At 37.9% G+C, this 24,262-nt stretch overlaps 1 protein-coding gene across 30 annotated transcripts in view; it reads right to left on the bottom strand.

Moving 5' to 3' along the window:
* Positions 1-24,262, bottom strand: part of DST (dystonin) — a 498,104-nt gene that overhangs the window by 140,995 nt on the left and 332,847 nt on the right. For 19 of the 30 annotated variants that reach the window (XM_074398139.1, XM_074398145.1, XM_074398141.1 and 16 more), the window contains 9 exons: positions 15,925-16,053; positions 12,738-12,826; positions 11,672-11,807; positions 5,151-10,577; positions 4,878-5,027; positions 4,488-4,703; positions 3,862-4,011; positions 1,685-1,918; positions 313-465 (listed from right to left, as the gene is read on the bottom strand). In XM_074398139.1, coding sequence (XP_074254240.1) covers positions 313-465; positions 1,685-1,918; positions 3,862-4,011; positions 4,488-4,703; positions 4,878-5,027; positions 5,151-10,577; positions 11,672-11,807; positions 12,738-12,826; positions 15,925-16,053 — 6,684 coding nt within the window. The other 11 variants (XM_074398159.1, XM_074398156.1, XM_074398157.1 and 8 more) reach the window with 2 other exon arrangements.

Below are 24,262 nucleotides of genomic sequence, written 5' to 3'. Positions count from 1 at the left end.
AGGTTGGCCTTAAAGGGATCCAAATTGTAATTCATCACACAGGCATTTTCATTATCAAACCCCCTTTAATATTTCCTCCACTTAATATCTCTTACCAAAAAAAAAAAAGTCAAAAAAGTTATCTAGCTTGCTTGAAGCTGGAAATTTAATTTTTAGTATACAGTTTAAAGCTCAAGCCCAAGGTATCTGGGTATGCCTTGCTTCTAAAAAGCTAAAATTATTGATATTTTTCAATAATCCTCACTGATTTCCAAATGATACTAATCGAGCCTAACATCAACATAGAGCTGCTGATAGAAAATCAAATTCTACCTCTTGCTTAGACTGGTATTTCTTTAACTCAACTGTGCCATCACCAATCATGAAGGCTTCTTGGTGACCAATCAGGCGGTTTTCAGTTTGGGTAAGAAGATCACATATCCCTTGAAGCTTCTCTTTATACTCCTGCTGACGCTCTGCCACAATCTAAAGTGAAGAAAATCCAAAACATCTTAAAAATGTGTGGTGGTCGCAAAATCGCTATTGCGATAGCTCCTTATTAGAACACATTTTCCAAGTTTCATCTAATAAGCTTTTATAAGTATGCTGTAAACATGATAGCAGTAGGGTACAAACTGAGCAAGGTGAGACAGAACATATGAGCATATCCCATATACAAAGAAAGTAACCACGTTTAGATGAAACTGCTCAACAGAATGCTGGCCATGCATATTTGTAAGAGATGGAACTTCTGACCAACAGGAAGAAACATCCCATTTTCTTAAACTCTTGAAACCTGCGACACACAGAATTAATTCTGCAAAAGGACATCAAAAGAGAAGTTAGTTGTGATTTGTAGGTTAACATATTTGATATGTGTATATAGGTTATGATGCTAGAGACAATGTCTGGTGCTTCAAGAAATAATAAAAGAAACATTGCATGCAATATTTTTACTTAATCACTATGTCTAAGTGCATTCTCACCTCTTCACTCATTATTGCTATTACATATAGCACTCATATAATTCATTAATTCTTCTTAAAGATTAAGAAGTCAACACTAATTACTCACACCTTTCATTTTCCTGCTATACATACACTAATTATTCATCTTATAGCCATAAATCACGTTTACTAAGAGCCTAACATGTGCTAGGCAAGGTACTAAGTGTTTTATATACATTTTTCTTATCAATGCTCATGACACTAGCAGGTAAGCACTATTGTTATTTCCAATCTAGCAATGATTAAACTGAGGTTAAGTGACTTGCCCTAGTCCACAGAATGAGAGAGTAGTACAGCTGGGATGTGAACTCAGGCAGTCTAGCTCCAGAGCCCATGTTCTGAATAGCTGTGGTGTACTGCTTCCCAGAGGAAAACGAAACTCTTAACCTTCTTTAGCCACATGTTCTTCAATGCATTTCTGAGTGCATTTAAATATCCTAGTCTTATGGGGGAGGGGGCAATCAAGACTCTCACTTGAAGTAAATATTTCTGAGAGTCACAGAAATTAAAATCAATTAAATTATAGCATCATTAATGAAAACAATATTGTTATACACTGTAGGATTTGTATGTACACTGTATCTTATTCATTAATGCCTTTCAAGAACATTTTTCCTGTCACACTATACTCCTTGGGTATCTACATTATGGTTTCACACTAAAAACAAAGAATGCCAACTCCACAAAGAAAGGCAAACCTTCTGATCATCAAGATCTTGTTCTAGATGTAACTGAGTCTCTAAATGTTCCAACTGGGTAGTTACTGATTCCTGTACATCAAGAAAACCCTTCTGAGTTGTATTTAAGAGCCTCAGCAGTTGTTTGCTTTGGTTGGGAGACAGATCCTGTGCATATTCAGAAATGAAGAACTGCACATCAAAGGCAGTAGTCTCCAGCTGCATTTTGGTATGTCCAAGGTCTTTCAACACATTCTGTGAAAAGAGTAGTACAAGTTACCAATGGAGAGCTAAGCCATCATAAAATTTATATTAATAATAACATTTATCTATATTTTAAAAGTGCACTTCTTATATCAGGGACTGAAAGTTTTATGGAATTTGTTTACTATTCATCAAAAATCTATTTATCATCTAGTGATACATGATAAATTAATTATTTAAATACCACGGTAGTTAGTATTATATAAAAAGATAAATAACCCCTCTAAAAATATTTTATCTTTACCTGTCACATTGAACTTAAAATGTAACTCTGACAAAAGGCAAAGGCCTAACTTAGGTATATTTAGCACACTGAAGAGAAATATCTACCTTAAAATATTACCTGCCAACATTTAAAACATCCGTGTAATTGTGGTAACATACAAATAAGACTATGGGGGATTTGAAGTATGAATGAAATACACCAGAATTTCAGTTTTCTGACTCTCAGGCCAGGAGCCTAATTATTGTTCATGAGGAATGCTGTTCAAATTAAGAACTTGGGGGGAAGAAAAGAAAAAAAGCATGCCAAAAGGGACTAACGTGGAAGTCATAAGCCACATACGACAGGTCACATATACAGCGATGGCCCCATAAGATTACAATGCCGTGTTTTTCCCGTACTTTTTCTATGTTTAGTTACACAAATACTTACCACTATGTTACAAATGCCTACAGTAGTCAGTACAGTAACATGCTGTCCAATTTGTAGCCTAGGAGCAACAGGTGTATCATAGAGCCTAGGTGTGTATAAGGGATACCATCTAGGTCTGTGTAAGTTTATTCTTTGTTGTTTGCAAAACACAACATCACCTAACAGTGCATTTCTCAGAATGTATCTTCATCATTAAGTGATGCATGACTGTACTACATATATTATTATCTATTTACATGAGGATTTTCATATGGCTAATTTATGCTATTATATACTTATGTGACTAATACATAAATAAATGTATAAATAAATCATTTATATTTATATTTACATTTATAAATAAATGTGTAAATAAATCAACTGATGTGAGTGGTATAAGAGTTTGAGCCAGGCGCGGTGGCTCAAGCCTGTAATCCCAGCACTTTGGGAGGCCGAGGCGGGTGGATCACGAGGTCAAGAGATCGAGACCATCCTGATCAACGTGGCGAAACCCCGTCTCTACTAAAAATACAAAAAAAATTAGCTGGGCATGGTGGCACGTGCCTGTAATCCCAGCTACTCAGGAGGCTGAGGCAGGAGAATTGCCTGAACCCAGGAGGTGGAGGTGGCGGTGAGCCGAGATCGCGCCATTGCACTCCAGCCTGGGTAACAAGAGCGAAACTCCGCCTCAAAAAAAAAAACAAGAAGAGTTTGATAAGGCATTTGGGATAGCATCAGAATGGTACCCTTAAAGTTGTGATTATTTTATCGTTGTGTCAACTATGAAAAAAAAATCTCTATGGATGAATCTAGAAACCATCATTCTCAGTAAACTGACACAAGAACGGAAAACCAAACACTGCATGTTTTCACTCATAGGTGGGTGATGAACAATGAGAACACATGGGCACAGGGAAGAGGACAACACTTACTGGGCTAGGTAGGAGGGAGGGGAGGGGAGAGACAGCGGTTCGGGGGGTGGAGGTGGGGAGGATGGGAAGGGATAGCACTGGGAGAAATGCCTGATGTAGGCAACAGGGTGTGGGGGGATGAAGACAGCAAACCACCATGGCATGTATGTACCTATGCAACAATCCTGCAGGATACAGGATGTGCACATGTACCCCAGAGCCCAAAGTACAGTCAAAAAAAGTTAAGACACAATTTAAAAAAAAAATCTCTAGAGACAAAGAAAGGAAATAATCCTTTATAGCCTTAGCAAAGTCATATTTTCTAAACACTTGTTACATTAAAGCCACAGGTTTTAAAATATACTTTGTCATCTTTTTTTGATACTTGCCTTGAGAAACTCCAAATGTTTCTTTACATGTTCAGAATCTTGAACATTCACAATCTCAATATCCTTCACAGATTTGCTCTTCTCTGATATCCAATCTGAGAATGACTTAAGTTTATGCAAATATTCTTCATGGGAAACTGCCAGTTTAGACTAGAAAAAAAATTGTACAGTCAGTTGTCTTTCCCAAAAGTGTCAAATTCCTAAAAATAATGAGTCTGGGCCAGGCGCAGTGGCTCACGCCTGTAATCCCAGCACTTTGGGAGGCTGAGGCGGGCGGATCATGAGGTCAAGAGATAGAGATGATCCTGGCCAATACGGTGAAACCCTATCTCTACTAAAAATACAAAAAAATTAGCCGGGCATGGGGGCACGTCCCTGTGGTCCCAGCTACTCGGGAGGCTAAGGCGGAAGAATCACCTGAACCCAGGAGGCAGAGGCTGTCGTGAGCCAAGATTGCACCACTGCACTCCAGCCTGGTGACAGAGCCAGACTCTGTCTCAAAAAAAAAAAAAAAAAAAGAGTCTAGTTTAATGGTTTAACACTCTAAAAATAAAATACTATATCTTATGACTAAATCCTCAAAAAAATTTTCTTCATACATCAAAATTTTGACATTTTATGCCTACCATTTCAGAGTCAATCGCAAGCATGATTTGTTTCATTCTTTCAGAAGACACATTGCTGAGGGAAGAGAAGGCGGTCTGCAAACTTTGGTGGCTTCTACTCAATTCTTCAAGATGTCCTCTGGGAAAGTCACTGGGAAGAGACTTTAAAAATTCTTCTGCCAACTTCATATCTTTTCTTAAAATAACAGCAATTGGAGCCAATCCAAATTCAAATGCCTGCAAAGAAATCCAAATTCAAATGCCTGCAAAGAAATACAGTATATTCCGGATCTACTGACTACTTAGTGAAAAACACAAATATAAACATGAAACATAAAAGTGCTCTGCTTCTTTTCCCCAATCATGCAGCAGTTGACTACCATCCATAAACAGGCAGTTGACAATTCTTACCTCCAACTGTCTAAGTTGATTCTTCAGAGCTTCCAGATTGTTATCCAGAGATTCCTGGTTGTCTAAGGGGGGTTGCATATCTTGAAGCAATGTCAAATACTCAAGCATTTTTTCAGTGTGCTGTAAACACTGCTGTAATTCATTGGAAAACTAAAAACAAATTTGGACATTTTAACTCAATAAACTTTACACAGATTTTAAAAACAAACGTATAGGATTATTCCCCAATGGTTCATGCAGTTATTTCTGTATAAAATGTGTAAGCCAACTTACTTGTTCAGTTGAGCTATCTCCAGAAGCCATTTCTTTTGACCCTGAAATACATTCCAAACGGTTTGGGAAATCATTACATGAATCCTTGAGCTTCTCATCTGTTGGCAATGCTGATGCACACACAGTAGAGCCTTCTAGTCCAATTTCTTTTACAGTTTGTAAATTAGGGGAATAGTTGTTTCCTTCTTTGCTCTTCATATTACCAAGAATGTGTGACTTTTCTTCCATCATCTCAGATGTAGAACATGCTTTTTGATTCAAGTCTCCAACATGTTCTATTTTTTCTGAATATCCATCAGCAAGTAGCTTGTAGAAGATATTCTCAAGTTGCAGTGGAAGTACTTTAGATGTAATGCCTCTCTTCTCTAGGTCATACTCCATATGAGTTAATTCTCTCATCAATTCAAATACTCCTGTAATTTTTTGGCTATGGTGATCTTGCTTCAGTATGTTAAGGAGAAGCTCAGACTTAAGATTTTCAATACAGAAAGGATCATCTCTACTTTCTGCCTTTAGTTCTGATGAGTTACTCATGGGGAAAACTCCCGAAGAGTCACTCATTTGACAGTCACTGGGCACAGTAGATGCTTCATTTACCAACTGTGATGTGGTAACCCTTTTAATTAAATTTTGAATTAAAATTTTAGTGTCCGCACAGGCTGAAGGTTCTTCAACCTCTTGTGGGTTCATATGACCTTCTTTCAATCTGCTGTCTAAAATATCCTTTACATCCCCAACAAATACCTGAGACAATTCAGGAATTTGAACCTCCTTTTCTTGGGGTCTTGGAGACAAGGCTTGTTCTTCTGGTAGCTGTTGCTCAATTCTTTCTTTCTTATTATTAATTTCTAACAATGAATAGTCAGTATTTAAAGTGTTACTGGAGTTATCATTTCCTAATCCATTTGTACACTGCTCCAACTGCAGAAAATCATTTTTCCTAACAACTTCTAAATGTTTAAGAGGTAAGATTGAAAGTGTGGCTTCAATACTTCCTGGTGTGAACTGAGAAATTTCTGTTCCTCCTCCTGAGCTGCCGTCTTTACTACAAAGATCATTACTTTGGATCATTTCATTAAGAGGTGAGTCTTCCTGGGTACTAGCGGACTTCTCTTTTGTATTATTAACTCCTACTTGTAAATGTTCTTTCATGGGAGGGGCAGTTACTAGAGCATGGCTTGGGACGTCTTCATTTGGTTTGGCTACATCTTTTGCTTTGACATTTTTAGCACAATGTTTTAAATAAGTAAACAAATCAAGCTCTTCCTCAGGTCCATCAGTGAATGAATCTTTCTCAATACGTGTAATCTCTTCCCACAATGCAATGTTTGAAGTAATGCCACCATCAGTCTCTTTGGAAAGTGATGTGTCAAAAATTTCTTCAAGAGTCTCAGATTGAACAGGACTTTTACTAACTATCATTTGTAGACTACTTGGTTCATCTTTAAGAGTTACCGTTGCTTTTTTAAGGCTTCCTGTCTGATTAAGTTCTTCACTGTTTATGATTTGTGGAAATGGAAATTGACTATTCATTAATTTGAAATTATCTCTTGTATTTTTACCAGGCAAAAGTTTGAGATCCCTATTTTCTTCTTCAACTAGACCTTCTACAAGCATTTCTCCTTCACCCACGTACATTTTCTGAATTGATGTTTCATCTTCCATTAGTATATCACTTTTGCCATCTCTCCCTTTAATGAGATCACTTCCATTTCCTTGAGGGTCTTTGTCAGTTACAGAGCCTATCAATGACAAATGGCTTTCCTCAGCAGGTTTTCCTATTAAATCAGGCTCAGTACAAATGATATGATCAAGAGATGAGTCAACTTTTGGTGCCATATTCTTAAAATACTGATCTTGATCTTCACCTTTCACAGAGTCAGTCAATTCTGGCAATTCTGACCCTTGAATCAACTCAACCTTTGTGTTTGGTAGGTCATTACCTAACTCAGAAGTTGAACTGATATTATTATTATGTGAAATACTTGCAGAGCCAAATGTTTTTTCAGATTCAGTGTCTTTAATGATAGGCAGCAATACATCCTTAAGTGCCATCTCATGATTCAACAGATTTTCTCTGCTTTTTCCAACAATCTCAGTTGTATATTCTGGAAGGTTGCTTCTTTCAGTAACTAAGCTAATTTCACTAGGTGAAAAATTTTCATCACTGTTTTCATTTACAATAGAGGCACACAACCGGATATCCGTATCTTCAGCCACATCTTGGTACCTGGGCTTTCCATTCTCATCTCCTATACCTCCTCCTCCTTCATCAATGCCATCATCATCATCGTCATCCTGATCATTACTGTCACATATATAATCCCCATAACTTTCTTCACTTTGCATAGAATCTAAATGATCAGTATCAGATTGAAATTCCTGTCCAGTCACATACTCTTCCCTTCTTCCTCTCCAACTGCCACTGTCCTCACATTTTAATGATGCACTGAAGCTCTCTTCTCCTCCTAAAATATCATAATCAGTCAATGAGTCAGATTCATTACCTTCAAGGGTATTTGCACATTCCCTTTCTGATACAGTTCCCAGTGACAATCCATACACCTTATCTGAGCCAACTGTATTTATATGTATTTTTTCACCAGAATGTAATTCATCTTTTTCAGCATCTCTGAGAAAATCCTGAAGATGCTGTGCTTTGCCTTTTACAATTAAGCTACCACCTAGTGCCCCATGGGGAACCATGAAATTTTCATTCTCTTTTGAGACATCATAAAAAACATCAGCAGGAGGGGCCGTCTCATCATTTTCCTCTTGCAGTGTGTCATAGTCCTCAGGGTACAGACCATCATGATCATCACCATCAAGAAGCAGAGAATCATGGTCATCATCTTCGAACAAGGGAGTATCGTAAAAATCATCATCACTCTCAGTGTCTGTTCCTGTGTCACTCTGCTGATCATTCAGCAGTGATGTTTCATAGTCACTGGCACTGATGGTTTCATCAAGCAATGGTGTAGCACACTTAAGAGATGCACTGGCATTATCAGTATCACCCCCTGGAGTCATAGCACAGGAGTACTCTTCTATTTCAGACTCCTTTTCCTTGTCTTCAGGTGCCTGCTGAAAAAGAGGATGTGTTTTCTCATCCTCACCAGAAGTATTTGAAATGTATTTATCATTGTGATACTGTACTTGAGGATCACTAGAAATAATATTTAAAGATTTCTGTCCAGACTGCTCTCCTGGTAAACTGATGTTAATAGCTGCAATTCCCAAAAACTGGTCTTGAAATTTTTCTCCGATTATTTGACCTGATAACATGGTTTTGTCACTGAGTGGTAATGTAGGGGCTTCACATTTATTTCCATTGCTCTCTGGGGTGTGTGTATCATTAAAACTTCCCTGACGGTGCCTCAATTTATCATGACTTAACAAGGCACTTAGCCGGGGGGAATAGTCAAAGACAGGTGAATTCCTGTTTGTATTAGCTTCATTCTCAGTTTCATTCGTACCACAAAATTTACTCCTTTTTGATTTTACAATAGGATTCTCTATAATATCACTTGGAAAGTTTTGAATGTCTTTAGAATGACTACATTCATTTGCATGATCATTCGTTTCCACTCGACCTTGATTTTTACAGTTTCTAAGTATGTTTTCAGAGTCACTTCTAAGCACGCTAATGTCTGCAAGTTCAGTCTGCGTTAAATATGATATGGGATTAGAAACACACTCACTGGGTGAACTGTGAACTTTAGGATCAAGTGACATTGTATTTGCCAGTGTTTCTGACTGAGAAAATGCACTATTGATAACATTGTTTCCCGTTTCATGACATTCTTCATCTGTAGCACACTTCCTGTTTTCAAGAGTCTCTTCATGTTCAGGTTCTCCGCAGTGACATTTATTGAAACTACTTGGTGTAGCTATACGTACATCCTTTTCTTTGCCTGAAGCATTATTAAGAAATACACCAGAGGAGCTTAAGACATCAAGACATTCTTTTGTGGCTGTGTCTCCATCAAATTCTGCATGACAGCCTTCCAGGAGCATGCCAACAGCCTCATCCAAGTCTCCATCGTACAGCAAAAGCCTTTGCCCTGTGTTCGCATCCATATAGCTATTTATCATTAAATAAGATAGAAATAATTTTTTAGTTTCTTCTGAGCTCTGAGTAGCAACAGGTTCTTCTCCATCAAAAACATCCTCTTGTTGTCTATAATCATGAACTGTGGAGGGTTGGAATTTACAAAAAGAGAGCCATCTTCTGGCATTTTTACAAGCTTCTAAATCTCCTAAATCTGGCATTTTATCAGGCAGTATTATATTTTTTAAAATTGATGCTGTGTTATTGTCTATAATCCCTAGCTGTTTAGCAGCATCCAAACCAATGACTTGAGAACTTTCTGGAATATAAAGAGCAGCTATTTTCTGCCTGCCATTCAGGATTTTGTAGGCCAATTCACTTGTAATCAACTCTTGCTGCAAGGAAGATGATGTGGGAAATATTTCACCAGAATGGGGCCAAATGAGTCCAACATAGCCTCTCTGGGCTTCCAGTACCAGAAGAGCACTGCTGGAAGTTATTAAATCACACTGGACTGCTTCGTCCACAGTTAAACGCTTGGCAGGGTTTGACTGGATGATTCCACCAGTTTGAACCTGATATGTGAGGATACTGCTGGCAGTGTCCCTGTCAATCACTCCTTCTCTGACAGCTTCTTCAACAGTCATTCTCTGGCCAGAGTCGGAATTGATCAGACCTCCAGAAAGAAGCTGTGCACTTAACAACCTAAACATGGTTTCACGGTCTATGAGACCTTCATGAGCTGCTCTTAAAATGCTTATGTTTCTTCCACATTTTAATGTTATTCTACCTCCTTCTTGTGATCTCACAGGTAGAAGCCACATCCCCGTGTTTTCCTGTAAAATGCTCCTTTGTACCATATCTATTAAAGAAACCTTCTCAGAGGTACAGGGGTCAATAAGATCTTTGCACATATTTTGCCTTTCCAGGACTTTAGAAAATAATGCTGAGGAAACCAAGTTCTGTTGGAAAGCCTTCTGTAAGGTCAGCTGTTCTCCTGTGGCTGGAATGACCAGAGAGCCTTTAGAAAGCAGTATCTCAAGAACTTTGATGGCCATGGATTCTGATATCATGCTTTGAGCCAGAGCATCCAGTACTGGAATTGTGGTAGGTGATGCAACAGAAATAATCTCTTTAGCTTTATTTAGTTCTTTGAGTTGGCACAGAATTTGTTCATCAATAAGGCCATGACTTTTGGCATCTTTAAGGTCAAAGCATTTTCTCAATTCTGGTGAAATTAGACCAGAAATCATTAGCTGTGTCTCGAGCAACCTAATTCCTGTGTCATAGTCAATGAGGCCTCTTAAAACTGCTTGAAAGACTGAAAGGACTTCTCCAGTTGTCTGATCAATGGTGCCTGCAATCACTTTATCCAGCTGGAAGGAAAATGCAAAAATCTCAGGTCAGTCTGTTACACAAGGGTGGGCGGAATTTCATGCAACTTAGGTTTTTTAAAAAATAAATAATACATTTCAACATAAAAATCCTCTACTTACCGAGGCGCGGCAATGCTGTGAATGTTAGGCAGTTCAAATGCACAAGTGATCTATGTCAGTGATCTATTCAACAGCACAGGATGTGATAAAAGCTTTGAAAACAACATGCATCTGTGAATTGAAAACTTAATATCGTGTATATTGACAAGGTTAGTGAGGACACAAGAGAGTAGATGATGACAGTGAGAAAACAGAACACATATCTAGAAGGCAAACCATGCTTTCTGCATTTAGGTGAGATTAGAGTCTAGCGGCATGAAAGAGTGTATCAAACCCCATGCTATTGATGTTTACAGCATACAGACTTCTTCGAAGATAGTCAAAAACTAAGAAACTAGAAAAATTGTTACATACCCCACAAATGTGACAAATTACGTGGAAAGTATTCCCAGGAGTAACAGAATTAAATATAAAGATAACTTTTTGAATACTGAATGTTATGCTGGGCATGTTGATATACACTGCCAAGTTTTAAAAGTTTAAGTAGCAGCCAAATTCTAAATGATTTCTCTTATACTTTAAGAAGATGCTAGGGCATCCTCACTATAATGTATGGCCTTGTAGTACTCAAATAAGTCTCATGGATATCTCTGAAAATCAAGCAAACTCCATAACACATCAATGCCACCTTTAGAGATGGCCCTCGGGCTCTTTTATAACATATTATATAATAAAATACCTATTATACTAGAAGAATGGCTTTTAAACAGAAGAGTTAGAAGAATGAATGATCCTTTTCTTTTACCATGCAAGGCAGAGATTAAGATGTCACAGAAACTGATGATCAGCACGTGTAAGATTGCATTTAATAAACAACACTGGAATCTCCGAACACTTAAATAAACTCAATCCATGTTTTAACTATGTACAGAATTCAAGGTCATTTCTTTATTATTGACATAGATTTCCATAGCCATGCAATCAAACTAAGGTTCTAGAAACAAACAGCCTTATGTTTAAACAAATAATATTACCTTCTCCTCTACCTTTACACCTCCTGAGGTTTGTGATTCTTGTAGCTGTTTCAGAGATTCACTGAATAATAAATTGTAACTTTCTTGAAGAGTTTTCACCTGTTTTTCCAATTCGTTTCTTTCTTCATCTGTCATTCTAAAATAACCAGAAGCAACAAAAAGGGTAATCCAAGTCCTCAAGAGATAAATATGATGTATTAGGTTCAGTAACTTTGTCACACGATCATAAAATAAAATATAGCCTCAAATACATATTGCTCAGGTCTCAGTACGACTATACATGAAAATTAAGAATGCTTAAAAATATCTAAGGATCCTTCCCTTGCCTGAGAAAAAGAATGAAGGAAAGGGTGTTAACTAATGTATTGACACTTATTTAACATACAAAGTTCCAAAATAGCAATTGCTGTTATCTGACAGAGGCAAAGATCCCATTGTCAATCCCAACATGGAAAAGGAACAATAAGGTACCTCTTCTCAAGATGAAACTTGTTTAGACTAAAGCATAAATAAAGAGGAAATTTTAAAGGGGATTAACCTGATTTGCTAAGGTACACTATAAAGTCATTATGAAATAACACTAAGGAGGACATCCAAAAAGGGTTTAAGAAACGGTGGATTCCATCCCTGAGTAAAGCATTTATTAAAATATATCAAGTGCCTTGTTGCAAAAAGTAGGGACCAAATATGAGAAATCAGGCTGTCAGAGGTCTCAGCTAAGAAAATGAAGATGATACTCACACATATTTTTCAAAAATAAGTCTCAGAGTACTACTTCGATTTAAGACTTGACTTGAAGTCTGCACTACACCTCTCACTTGCTATTAATTCTTAACCTCTCTGAGCCTGTTTATCAGTAATGCATGGGAATAACTTTCTTTGTAATGAAGACTAAAAGTGACAAATTACTAAGTTGATACTCTTCACATTACTACATTAAGTAAATTATGACTAGTTTGAGTCCCATTTTTAAAACTGCAATTAAAATTCACCACTTCTGTCTTGCTGAATGTTTTTAAGAGCACTTCCCCACTTAGGATAAAAGAGCTTATGATAACTAACATACTTGTCTCCATGTTTTGCCAAAAAAAGCTGCATGGTTTGAAGTGCTTCAGACAACTGTTCCTTCTTGGTTGATATTTCTTCACTGGAAATCTGTAAGGTAAAGAAGCCACATTCAAACTCTCCCTCCAAAAGGAGTAAATAACAGTATTAAAAAAAAAAATTAATCAACCTTTAGTCAAGGCCAAAGTCTATTTTCTGAGTGACCCAAGTGAATAACCTATGAGTTGTTAGCTGTCTATAGGCCTAGATGAGAATATTTTATTTAGAACGCATAAAGAAAGTGTCTCTATCCTTAATGCCGTCGTTTTCATGAGAAAATGACACATTATATGGTTCCTGCATCTGTCCTAGCCCCGCCGTAGATAAAGGTTGCCTCCACCAGCAGGCGGGCACTCAGCGCTGGCATCCTTGTGCACTGCAGTACTCAAAAAGACACATGAATGTGGGACACTACTTCCAAAGGGCGTCTTCCTTCTGCCACGCTCCTAGATACAATGATCCTTTTGAAAAAATCAGGGTGAAAGTAATAATCTATTACGTATGCAAATGAAGAATAAAGAATTTCTTGCTGACAGTGGTGGCTCACGTCTGTCATCCCAGCACGTTGGGAGGCCCAGGCGGGCAGACTGCTTTGAGCTCAGGAGTTTGAGACCAGCCTGGGCAACAAGATGAAACCTTATCTCTACAAAAAAATATAAAAATTATCCAAGCATTGGTGGCTCCTGCCTGTAGTCCCAGCTACTTGGAAGGCTAAGGCAGGAGAACTGCCTGAGCACGGGAAGGAAAGGTTGCAGTTAGCTGAGACTGCACCACTGCACTCCCACATAAAGGACAGAGTAAGATCCTGCCTAAAAACAAACAAAAAAAAAATTAACTGTCAAAAAATAATTTCTAATGCTAAAACCTGCTTTCTAAAAGTCATCTGTGACTGTCATCTATCAGAGAAATAAAATGGATCTGTTTGGGGAAAAGCAAGAGGTCTCAACACTTTCTCCTAAACCCTCCATGCATCACTTACAAATCCCTTATTTCAGAAATTGCCATTCTTTTAAATGAGCAGAAATAAGAGGAAATAATGAGCCAATGAAGATACATTTTCCCCCATGAAGTCTATTTAGAGTCCATTTAAAGTTTACTTTTCAAGGTTATAGATAATCATGAGGTCACATTGATTTTTTAAGGACACACTTATATTAACTAAAATTTCCTTCAATAGAGAGACCATCAACTGTCCTTAGATAGTTATAATTAAGGCGGCCGGGCGCGGTGGCTCAAGCCTGTAATCCCAGCACTTTGAGAGGCCGAGGCAGGTGGATCACGAGGTCAAGAGATCGAGAGCATCCTGGTCAACAAGATGAAACCCCGTCTCTACTAAAAATACTAAAAATTAGCTGGGCGTGGTGGCGCGTGCCTGTAATCCCAGCTACTCAGGAGGCTGAGGCAGGAGAATTGCCTGAACCCAGGAGGCGGAGGTTGCGGTGAGCCGAGACTGTGCCATTGCACTCCAGCCTGGGTAACAAGAGCGAAACTCCGTCTCAAGGAAAAAAAAAAAAAAAAAGATAGTTATAATTAAGGCCATTATCTGCATTAAAAATGTATCTAGGATACCAGGTCTAAATGTGCCTTAGTAATGTTTTAGAGAATTTAGAACTAAAGAATGCCTACAAAAAAAATTTTTTTTTTAATTAGCCAGGTGTGGTGGCATGTGTCTGTAGTCCCAGCTACTTGGGAGGCTGAGGCGGGACGATCACTTGAGCTTGGGAGGTTGTGGCTGCAGTGAGCTGTGATCATGTCACTGCACTCCAGCCTGGGTGACAGAGCAAGCCTAGTCCCTGTCTTAAATATAAAAAATGAAAATAAAACTACAGAATATAAAAATACCAGGGGTTCATAATCCATATTTCTCAAAAGAAATGTATTCTCCTGAGGAATCTTTGTTAAGCTCTATGTCCCCATTTTGGTTGTCTATTTAATGAGGGAGGAAAAAGGGAAAAGGATATTTTAAATGAAATATATGTATTAAAATAACTTTGAAGCTTTTTGGTATAAAGCATCAAATACAAGTGCTTTCCCACATCTCATTTGTTCCACACTATATGATATACAGGATGTAAGTCTGTGAGTGAATACAACTTGATTTCAGTTGAGCAGTATTTCAAGCATATACTCTGGTCTGTAAACTGCTCCAAGGTAGAACCTCAAACAAGAAACACTTGCCTCATATCACAGGCAAAATAAGACAAGACACTGATGTTTTCCCCTATTTAATCACGTCAACAAGGTCTATTTTAATAGATGACAAGTGAGTTCTGATGCAGAGCTAGAAGTGGAAGCTAAATATGAGATTGGATGATAGCCCCCAAAATTTCCAAATGTCAGGCAAGAGTAGGAGGGTAGTGCAGGGAAGTATTCCTTGAGAAGAATGCATCTTATCTTAGTGGAAGTTTATGTTTACAATACAACAGCAATCCCACTGCTATCACCAGTGGCAGCACTATTAAAATTTATACCTCAATTCCCAACATCCTAAGAGCTTCAAGTGGTGCAGTCCAATAGACACCCCAAACATCTTCCAAGCTGCAGCCATCCAACTACTGCTAAGCAGTTGGGATACAGAAGACAGCCCACAAGACTAAACAATTCACTAGGATAAGAGATAGTATCTAGAATTTCCAGTGGTTGGCTGTAGACACTACCTTATGAGATTTTTTAAAAAGGCCCAGAAAAGTACAACTAAAGTCAATCATCAAGAATGTTAATATTCTGGTTTGTATTTTCATTGTTCTTGAAACTTTTTGTTACATCTGTAAGAATAAGATGTCATGTCTTTATGCCACGGAGTGCATGAATTTATTCTATACATAAAACAGAATGACTGCTCTTCAGCTATTCTCACAAAAATAATCAGGAATCAGACCTAACTATTAGGAAAAGCAGTATACCATATTTGTTTACTAAAAATAGGACAATATATATTGTTCAGGCTTTGGAATTAAACAGCTTCTTCTGCCACATACTAATTTTGAATTCTTGGGCAAGTTATTTCATCTTTCTGATCTGCATTATAGTGGCCTATAACAACGGGAAAATTAAGGTAAAGAATTAAACATTGAGCTAGGTAAAATGTAACAAATCAGTTAACATCCCTGTTGATATTATTATTTTTAAACCAGGACTTCTGTGAATACCTTTTGCTGAGAGAAGGGAGGTTTTCCAGCCTTCTCTCCATCTTTCAAGGTCTTGTTGATATTTGATACCCATTTTTGCAATTCTTTGGCTTTTTCAACATGCTCTTTCTTTTCTTCTTCCAGTGACTTCTGACAGTTGAGTGGTAAGAAAAATATACAACCCAGTAAATCACTTAGCTATGAAACTGACCTCTCCATAGCAAACAAGAATGTAAAATGTTTTTCCATCACACACAGGTTACCAAAACATTTTATTCATCTACTTAACCATATTTACCATGTCACATAGCAGATGCACCTCCAAAATGTTTATGGTAGCAAAGAAAGCTATGGCAAACATTCCTTAATGAATGGTCTACCCTCCCAGCTGTTCCACCCATGTCACAAATTTTAAATCTCAACTTTATTCATGAGGCACTAGAAGATCTTTGAATTGCTGCCTTTGCATTAGCATTACAGTCATAATTGTCCTGACAGAAAGGTATCAGATAACAGAAAGCTGACAGAATAGAGAATGTCTATTGTACACATAAGGAAAATAGACAGAATGAAGAAAAATCCTTCTCCTTCTCTAACACATAACATATTCATAATGTTAGCTTTCAAGTGCAAAGACTTAACTAGAAATGAGAGATTGTGATGAACATTTCAACATGCAAAGAAGGTCACTTATTCAGAAAAAAGCAAAACTTTGTCATTTTTTGAAGCAATCTGAAACACTGCAGCTTTAAGGATGTGGGAAGGAATTTACACCTTTCTCTTTGATTCCACGATGCTTCATGATGTGCTCTTTCAGTGAGTGCATGTTCTCACTTAATAAATGGGAACTAACACAAGTTTAAATCTATTCAGTGAAGGCGAGTTCTGAAGAAATGATGCTGTAAACTTGGAGTTCATCAAGTTTATCCCGTATTCTATGTCAAAAATTTCTAGTGAGGGCAAGTTTCAAAAACCCATTCTCAAGGCTAAAGGAAACCATTTGAAGGGCATTACATCATTTGTAATTTTCCATTTAAAACTTACTCTATTTTGAACACTCAGTGATTTGCGGCCCTCAAGAAATAGCATATGTTACACAATTCGCACACTGCCTGTGTAGCCGACACCATCGTACTCTGAAAAAGTGGCATGAACCAGCCAGCATCACCCCTCGCACAGTTATTTAAACATGTCCTATTAGGAAGAATAGTAGAGGCTAGAAATTCCTGTCATCAAGGGCTCAGATACTTCTAACAGTTTAAGTCCTGTGTGGAAATCAAAATCAGCTTTTTCTAAGGCTTCTTTGTAAGTCAACTTTCTTTTTGTCTGAGGACATATTATATTTCTGACATAGGACTTTATATCTTTGAGTTTTGTGGCAATGAGGACATCTATCATACCTACTTGGAGAGCCTCTTCTATTGACAACCGAGAGTGAGCCTGTGGCTCTATCAATCCTCCTGTCAAGTACTGAAATTCCAAACATCGGATTCCCATTTCCTTATTTATAATATTTGCATTCACAGCTTCCATCACTGACATCATTTTGTTAGTGATGGGATGACCAATCCCTGCGATTACTAATTCACACTGTCGCAGCTGCTGGGCAAACCCCTCATCAACCAGGCCTCTATGCAAAGCTTCGGCCACCCGGTACTTTTTGCCAGTAAGAGGATCAATTATGCCCCCTGTACTGACTTGGGCTTCAAGGCATCTGAGGGCAGTCATCCGATCAACCAAATTTCTACGGGAGGCTTTGAGAACAGAGATCCTTTCCCCACTAGCAGTCAGCCAATACCCTGCAATAGGACTGTGCAAATCTTTCTTGGGAACTAACCGGCTCAGCAAGAAATCAGCAAGTTCTGTAAGTGTGATGAGGCCTTCCTGATACTTTCTGACCAAGGCTTTGTCAATTGTTCCCTGCTCTATAGCCTCATTAATATTGAAGTGTAATCCCGTTTTAGTATCAGTCAGCATATGGGAAGAATGCCCATAGGATTCAAAAAATGTAGCTTCCTTCCACTGATATTGCTGACCTGAAAGTTCAAGATACACACTTTTCTCAATCAGGTTTCTCTGGAAAGCCTCATACGCAGTCAGTTCTGCCCCTGTTTTAGTATCTACTACAGAAATTCTATGAGTTTTCTCGACATTGAGATTAGAAATGTTCCTCTCCCCAAATGGAAACAGAAAGCATTGGGACTCTACATCAAATACACACATTCGCAGTAATTCTGAGTAATACAAAGCTTGCTTGTTGTTGGGATTAGGGAAAACTCTTGTGTTGCTGGATGGCTCATGTAAAAACTGTAAAATGGCATTATTCAACAACCCCTGCTGCAGAGCAATTTCTGGAGGAACACGAATGCCTCTCACAGGGTCAATGACACCCCCGCTGGCAATCTGGGCTTCCAAGATATGTTTACCCTTTTGTCTGTCAAGCATTCTATTTTCCATAGCTTGAAACACTGACAATGTCTTAGAAGAATATGAATATCCCACAGCTGCCTTCTCTGCCTCAAGAAGCCTAATTCTGAATTCGGGGTCAACAACTCCTTTAAGAACTGCATCTTCAACGGAATATGTCTGACCTGAAATGGGATCAATTATAAAGCCTGTTGCAGCCTGAGCTTCTAAAAATGCCAAAGCCATCATTTTGTCTATTAGGATTCTCTTGGCCGCTGAGGCAAATGAAACCTTTTCTTTCGTGGATTCTAGGTAAAGCCCTGCAATTGAGGTGGCTTTCGTCAGAAACTTGTTAAGGGTTTTCTGAACTTCTTCAATCGTCTTAAGACCAAGTCGCAGCTGCTCAATTGTTCTCACGTCCAGAAGCTTAGCTTCAACCAACTGCCTGGCAGTCACAGTGTGCCTAAGCCCTTGGAATTTAAATTCATCATCCCTGACTGAACATGCATGATCACCATCAAAGTTCTGGAAGGTCTCTGGTTCTAAGCCCTTCTTAAGGAAATCCCCTTTCTTGAGTCCACCAGATGCTCTGCACCCTTCAAGCATCCATTCTTCAGCACTGGGAACTGGGTTCTTTTCTTGTTTTAATGTTGTGACTTCTGTATGCATATCATACTGCTTGTTCTTAGCTATCTGTAACAGGAATTTATAAAACGTTAAAAGTCACCTCAAAAACATTATGTCACTTTACCCATTCTCAATCCAAACATAATTATTTGAATTACAAAGATGAGATTAGTGAAAAGAAAAAAAATTCAAACCAAGGAGGGTTTGGGAGTATGATAATATCATTTTCAGAGCCTGAATTGTATCTTTGGTGACAATAAAGGTATTAAAGTTATATCTTTAAAAAAGACTAAGACAAAATCTAGCCACAAAATGTGTTAGAAGTTCAAGGTAACTGCTTGGTTCTTCTAGCTTTTTTGATAGTTACATTTTTTTAATATATCTACACAGATATAACAGTGTATCTATTACATCTGTATGTTTAATCTCAAACATTCAAAGATTAAAGAGTGCTAATTTATAATAAAGATTCAAGTATGTTACCAGAAAAACTACAGCATTATTATCCTGTCAGAACTACAAAGAGCCAATCACATTCAAAAATTTTTTTTTAAATTTAGTCTAGGAAAGAAAGGAAGCAAATGAGGAAACTTGGCATTAGGTAGGTGATAAGGTCTCAGAACAGAGTATACCTCTAAGGGTGTCAAAAGCTTCACCAGTTCCATTTCACATGCGTTATCTTGATACCTCACAGGTGGTCTAGAATGGTTCAGGGCCTGGTCTCTTATCTTCTCAATTTCAGATAGTCTTGTAATAGGGTTTGTCTCATCAAAAGTTATCTGTAACTCAGTGCTTGTCTGAGAAAAGTACTCAGAGTAACACTGCTGGCTTTTCTCTTTCTCGAGCGGAGCCCCTGCTGGCAGGAATTGGACTTCTTTGGGTATTTGTTCAACCCGATGTTGCCACTTCTCTTCCAATGGCTGAGGTTCTTGAGCCCATCTCAACAGAGGGGATCTGGGTGTTGGGTGAAGGTGTCCAGTGTTTCTAGAGGACACCTCTCCAGAGTGTTGGCACTCCTTCACTGTCATCTCAAAATCTGGTTTGAAGGTACAGTCTTTGGCCATGTTCTTTTTTTGAATTTCACACTGGAGCAACACTAACTGATGTTCATGCTCTTTGATCTGCTGGTCCATTTTTTGCTTCAGGTTTTCAACCGCGCACTTCTGGGCTATCAGCTCATCCTCCAGTTTCCGACATTTTTGGTAATGATTTGCTTCCACGTGCTGCCCTTGTTGCATTTGTTCACGATACTGTTGAAGCTGTCTTTCAAGTTCTTTAATGTTTGTTTCACAAAGCTTAGCATTCTCTTGAGCTCTGCAGTTTTCTTGTTGAAGAGACACGAAGTCAAGCTTAATGCCCGAAATATCATTTTCAGTGATGACTTTGGACTCCATTAATTTTTCCATCTTCTTCCGAAACTCCTCTGCTGACTGTTTGAATTTAGCAGATTCTTCCTGAAAGAGAACCATCTTTCTGTGGGTCATCTGCTCCTCTATGGTCTTTAAGTGCAATTCGTCTTGTACTTTTTTCAACCTGTTATTTAACTCTTGCACCTGAGCTTGTTGTAGCTGAACTTTCTGCTCCCCGCGTCGCTTCTCCTCCTTGGAAGCATTCAGCTCCGCATTCAGATTTCTAACTTCTTTCTCAGTATTCTGGATGATAATGTTCTGTTGGTCACACTTTTGCTTAAATTCACTCACTAAATTTTGACTTTTTGCCAGGTCTTCTTCTAGGCATTTAATTTTTCTTTGAAAATCCTGCTCTGTTTTTGTCTGTTTGTGCAAGTGTTCATTTGTGCTGCGTAGCTGATCTTTAAAACCATCTGCCTGAATTTTCAGTGCTTCACATCTTTGCTGGATAGTTTGTTTCTCTAAAGCTATATTTTCTGATTCTGCCTGAATTCTCTGCATCATTAATTTGGTTTCATTATTCTGCCTAGTAAGCTCCTCTACTTTTTGTTTTAACATCTCTGCACACTCATTACTTTTCTCCAGTTCTTCATTAAGCCTCTGGATTTTATCATTATTTTCTTTTTCAGCTTTGATATTTTGAAGCAACTGCTCATGGCTTTTCTCAAATTGTTCTTTTAGATGATCTGATTTTCTCTGGCAGATTCGTAGTCTTTCTAATTCCTTCTCATCCTTAAAAGAATGAATTTGTGAATTTAAGTGCTGAATATTCTTCTCAGCCGCAGCATGTGCCCTTGTGATTCTGTCCACTTCTCTTTGCAGTTTCCCTTTTTCATGATGAAGAGATTCTAATTCTAACTGATAATTGTACTTTATTTTCTTGAGATCGTCAGCTTCTTGCATGGCTTCTTCAGCTTTACCTGTGGTTTGGTTCAACTGCCTACCAAGCTCTCTGAGTTGTTGAGAATACCCTTTCTCTGCCTGATCCTTCCTTTCAAACTCCAATTTAAGGCATCTGAGTGTATTATTTGTTTCATCTAGTTTATCTTTTAGCAAACGGGCCTTTTCCTCAGATGATGATTTTTCAAGCTGGAGGGCATTCAGTTCATATGTCAGCTCTCTCATGTCCTGTTCAGCCTTTCTATTGGCAGCTGTTAGTTCATCTACCTGCTGTTTGAGTTCTTCCGCTTTCTGTTTGTCATGTTCTTGCTGAAGGCCTGTCACTGCCCTGCATGACATAGCTGGTGTGACCCCACACACTGGCAATGCGTTTTCTCTACATGAATACTGAATTTCAGTTATTTTTCTTCTTGCTTCCAATTCAATCCTCTGCTTTTCTTTCAACTGTTTCTCTGCTACCTGTCTTTGAAATGCAAGGTCTTTTTCCATCTGCTTTACCAGCTTCAAGAGTTCTTCCTCATTGTCTCTCTTTTTTCTTAATTCTTCCGTTAATTTATTTTTTTGTTGCTCCAAATCATTAAGACTTAAATCTTTTCTTTTAAGATGATCTTCAAGTGTTCTTCTGGTAAAGGTGTTTTCCTCCAGCTGATTCCGAAAATTCCGGAGGTTCTCTTCCACGGCAGCTCTTTTGGCCTCAGCCTCTATGGTGAGCTGCCTCACCCGCTCCAGTTCCCTTTCAGCAGCTTCTTTCTCTCTCACAATGGTCTCAAGTTCCCTGCGGTACTGCTTGGCTTCACTTTCAGCCCTTATCTTCTGCAGAGATATATCTTCTACATTTCTCTGCTGCCTTCTCAATTCATTTTCTGCAGCCTCCCTGACCTTCGGAAGTTCTTCCTCTACTCGGGACTTTTGTTTCTTTAGTTCGGCCAGCATTCTTTCCAGCTCACTTATCTTTCCTGTAAGTTTGCTATTCTCAAGCATTGTTTCCTTCTGACGCTGAAGCAGATCTGAATATGCCCCAAGTTCGGAAGTCGCCTTACACCTTTTAATCTACGAAAGATGTTTTCAAAGTGTCAAGCCCATTCTGTTCAAATATCTTACAAACTATGAATCAATGTTCATAAAAGTGCTTACAAAACCAGATGAACCCAAATGCAGAACAAGCGCTATCACCGCCACCAGCAGCACCGCCTTTTTCAGAGAGAAAGCTTCAGAAAGTCAGCAGGAGAGGATAAAAGAACCCTTCACGACAGGTTTTCTGAGGAATCTCTTTTTGTCCCTCGGGGATAATTTTATTTTAAAATTTAGCTAGCTTAAAATTTTATAGCAAGAAGGGACTGGGCAACAGAAGAGGAAAGGGAGATATAAGGAGGTTAGATATTTACAAACTCACACTGGGGGAGGGACAAAGTGGGAAATAAAACTCTCACAACAGTGCCCTTTCTTCTCTTGCACGCAACATAATCCCTAAGAGGTAGGAAGAAAACCCAGCGCATAGGAAGCAAATGATGCTAAAGAATTTCATTTTCTAGCCTGATAGAAATTAAAAATGATACTTACATTCTCATGTCTTACGGTTAAAAAAGCAAAGCACAGAACTTTAGAACAAAGAGACAAGTTAGGAAATAACATGGGGAAGAAGGAAAACTATTTAAAAATTTGAAATTTCTGAAGTCAGATCCTTTACTTGTTTACACTTGCCATATTATGACAATTACAATAGTCAGAATTGCTAATGCAAAGGCAGCTACAGTCCCGATGGCTCTGGAAAGATGTGCTTCATATACTCACAGATTTTGGTGCTGTTGTTAATGATATGCCTCATATGAATCCACTATGACAAGTACCTTTAGATACTCCACAAATATAAAGATATTTGTTAAATATAAAAGCTTTTAAATATATAGTTAGGGATTTAGGTCCAAGGTATAGAAAAAACTGTAAGAAAACTTTTTATTCTACTAGTGACAGAATCAATGTCAGCTGGGAGGAGTACACTTTACATTGATTACAGAACTGTAAGCTCAGGATTAGTTTAGAATTACAATTTAATTTCTCTTCATTAATACTCCAATGCTGTTAGTTTTGTATCATCAACTCAAGATCACCAAATCAAAATAATGTAAACAGGAACAGAGAAATTATTTTAGATAGATTTGTTTTCATTGAGAAGCTTTGGTAAATTTCAAGGATTTCTATTACAGACCATACATCTTATTTTGCTTCCTCTAATTTCTTGATCTCCAATAATTTTGATCAGAATTTTAGTTGTTTGCTAGCCTAATTAAGGTTTCTAATAATAATTCATATGAAAACAAATCTCATAAACTGTTATCTTCAGCACTCTATTTTCTTTATTTTGGTATCAAGGTCAACCCTGTGACACATCAGCATTTTATCTATTTAAATACTAAGTTTTCAATATTTCTTGAGGAGGTTATTTCTAAGAGAGTTCAGTTCCTTCTCAAACATCCTCTGAAACTTAGCTATTGCTAAAAAAATTCTGAGCCATTTCTTTTTCTTGGTCATGCCCAGATTTAAAAAAAAAATGAAAAATTCCCTCAGGAAAAAAATATGTTGTTGAACCCTCAGTGTTTTCATTAGAGTCAATGTAGTGATTTGTTTAGAATCTCATGTTGTCTGGATAACTCCTGAGTTTTTTAGCAAATGTGAGAAAAATTACTAGAAATAATTTAGTCCGATTTGCTTTCTTGTGGATCTCAAAGTTATTTACATAAAAGTAACTTCCTTAAGTTTTCTCTTAATCTCCAATCTTGCCCTTTAATCACGGTGATTAATATTTAGCATGTTTTGTTCTCAGCACAGATTAAAGAATCTCTCTCTCTCTCATATCTAATATCTATTACAGATATTCTACTAACATTTCTTTTAACTAAATCAGTATTACTTCTAAAATGAATTTGCATCCATCTTTGATTTTATGTTTATCATGGAAAATTCTGCCTTTAGACCAAGGCTTCTCATATGGGTCTTCAAAACTCAGTTTCAGAAACCCT

Source organism: Saimiri boliviensis, chromosome 4 (assembly GCF_048565385.1).
Source record: "Saimiri boliviensis isolate mSaiBol1 chromosome 4, mSaiBol1.pri, whole genome shotgun sequence".
In the NCBI taxonomy this organism is placed as follows: Eukaryota; Metazoa; Chordata; class Mammalia; order Primates; family Cebidae; genus Saimiri; species Saimiri boliviensis.
Note: the sequence above shows the minus strand (reverse complement) of the source record. Positions and strands in the feature narration are given on the sequence as shown.